Below are 2,612 nucleotides of genomic sequence, written 5' to 3'. Positions count from 1 at the left end.
ACAACTCAACATAGAACTTGTTATCATGTATAGGACTAGGCTGTCAGCACAGCATTCAGACCATGAAGCATACTCTATAGCACACTCCATATTATATACATAGTCCCAGACATTACACATATGCAAGCCTCAGCAGGTGAATCTCAAGGTGAGGTGTCACCACTTTGCCCAAGTCCAGCAGTGATGGATATATATGGTACCTGTGGAGAAAATCTATGTAACCTCTGGTGGTGCAGTGGTATAGAGCACCCCTTCAGAATAGGAGTGTTATCTGAAAGTGGGGTTGAGCGTTCAAGACTGGGTGAGGACACTTTTTTATAATATTTTTTCCAGCACTTGAAATGCATCTGGGGCTTATAAACAGATGGTTTTGAGGTCATATTAATCATTTCTACACTAGTCAGAAATTATGGACCCACTCTATCCACTACTATCAATGTCTACTGTAGCACTATTTCCGTCTACTATAGTGCTACTTTGCACAAATTTGCATTAATAGTGCAAAATAGTGCAATTATTTTTGGGGACCTCTTGATTTTGCACTATTTTTCACTATTCAACCACTGTGTCTATTAAGAGCTAATTTGTACTGAATAGGTGTAATTCGCAAAGGTGGTTTTTACAAATCAGGGAGGGAGGGGGTGCACCAGTACAGGACCACATACCTGCTGTAGATGCCAACAGACGTCGAAAACCTCTGCAGACCTTAAGACGTACCTGCCTCTCTCGGATATCAGACTCTCAGACATACCTACCTCCCTCATATATCAGATGAGACAGCTCAACATATATTGGTAGTAAGAAAGGGGGTGATGAGAGAGGATACGAGACACCTACAGAGGATGGACATGCCACGTCATTTGCATAGAGCAGCTAAGTTGGTAGGAGGCTACGGGAAGGATCTTCAACTTGCCAACTTAAGCAAAACATATCACGTTCGAGACGAAACCCGGAGCGAGCAGGAATAAGGAACAGAAGAGAACACAGGCAAGCGAAGGGATTGTACAAGGCACGACCCAGAAGCAAGGGCGTCGGGCAGAGCAACAGGGTATAGACGCCCATGTTTAGGGCCGGTGCGAGCTGACTTCGCAAAATCCATCTGCTACGCTCGATGAGAATGGGCAGATTTGAAACTTTGCCTGCTTCAATTTCAACTACAAAGTATCAGGTCTTGCTACAAATGTGCCTTGCTAGGGTTGCCGATCACAACAGGCAGTCCCAAAAACCGAGCTGACTACTGAGCGCTACAGATGTCTACATATCTAGCGCCCTGTGCTATAGAGCTGACGTAGCCTACATCGCCGTGGCATGCGGCTCTATAGAAATTCATTTTTACTGATGTACGTCCACTGAAGAGTGTACGAAGGGTCTCGTTTGGAGGATCTTCGCTGAATGCATGTGAGGCCTTCTGAGAGGTGAGTGCCGATAGAGGGGGAAGATCTGTGCAGAGCAAATGCAGCACGGAAGTGTGGGGGTTGGGCATGAGGGTGTTGTATTCCGGGGGGATGGTAAGAGCGGCCTGACGTGCAGCAAGGATGAAGGGTGGTGTCTCAAGAGCAGGGTATGTCTTTCCGTAGGCAATCCATTCAGATGGAACGAAGGTTTGTGTGCCGCTGCTGGGAGGGTCGTCATCAGAGATGAATATAGTTGAGCTTCTAGACATAGGGATTATAGCGAGCAGTATTAAGTGACGGCGTAGGCTAGCAATAGCTCGTTTGTCTTCTTGCGATTCGAAATGCTCCTGACGTTGTCCGCTGCCTGCACAGGTGTGACATTGGGAGATAGACTGAGTAAGGAAGTGTCACACTTCGGGCTAGATGTACAACAACCTATATTACACATATGGATGGCTGTGAGACGAAGTAAGTAGCAACAGATAAAAGTAGGTATAAGGACGTATAAGTAAGTGCGCCAACGACATTATATCCTCAAGGCCTCCCCGGACCGGTCCTCTCCCGACAGCCGCCTGGGATCAGGCCTCTGTCACGGACGTTGGACAGACACCCCTTTTTGCCGCCCGTTCCCTTCCCTTTGACGCCCACCTTCCATTTCCGGACCGTTTCCTTTCCTAGCTCATCCCAGTTTGGACACTGTAGATACGTTCCCACAGCCGCATGCTACGTTCCCGTGATTGCCATGCCCTTGCCTTTTCTTTCTCACCCTTTGTTCTCCCTTTGTCATCTTCACTGCCTCGCTCTCGCGCCTTGTCCTTGGTTGCTAAGCAGCCCCTCTAGTATATAAGGACCCCCCTAGGCGCTCCCTAGTCCCCATCTTGACCTCTTGGTCATTGGGACTAGGTGAGTGACCATAGCGTTGTATCTCTCTTCGATTGCTAATGTATAACTTGGTCATTGGGACTAGGACTAGTCTGTCGCTATCTGCATGAAGACTAGCTTCGTAGGTCTTGTGCCTTTGTGCCGGCCTCCGCTCTGCCCTGTCGAGTTTCTTGTTGCGTTTATCCCTCTCCTCCTCTCTATCTCTTCCCTTTCAGCTCCTTGCCGCTCGCCTACGGGGTCGTCGCCAAACGTCGACCCGGGTCTACGCGCCTAGTCGCCGCGACAACATGTACCATAGTGCGATGAATAATACAATGACGAAAGAATTGTGACATA

General features: G+C 48.3%; 1 protein-coding gene across 1 annotated transcript; it reads right to left on the bottom strand.

The window, feature by feature from the left end:
* Window positions 1-1,293: 1,293 nt before the first annotated feature.
* Window positions 1,294-1,663, bottom strand: DICSQDRAFT_175979 (uncharacterized protein; the record flags this gene model as incomplete). Its single annotated transcript, XM_007371810.1, has 2 exons — window positions 1,294-1,316; window positions 1,363-1,663. The coding sequence occupies 2 exons, from the start codon at window positions 1,661-1,663 to the stop codon at window positions 1,294-1,296; spliced, it is 324 nt and encodes a 107-aa protein (XP_007371872.1).
* Window positions 1,664-2,612: the final 949 nt, after the last annotated feature.

Source organism: Dichomitus squalens (assembly GCF_000275845.1).
Source record: "Dichomitus squalens LYAD-421 SS1 unplaced genomic scaffold DICSQscaffold_313, whole genome shotgun sequence".
Taxonomy (NCBI): domain Eukaryota; kingdom Fungi; phylum Basidiomycota; class Agaricomycetes; order Polyporales; family Polyporaceae; genus Dichomitus; species Dichomitus squalens.
Note: the sequence above shows the minus strand (reverse complement) of the source record. Positions and strands in the feature narration are given on the sequence as shown.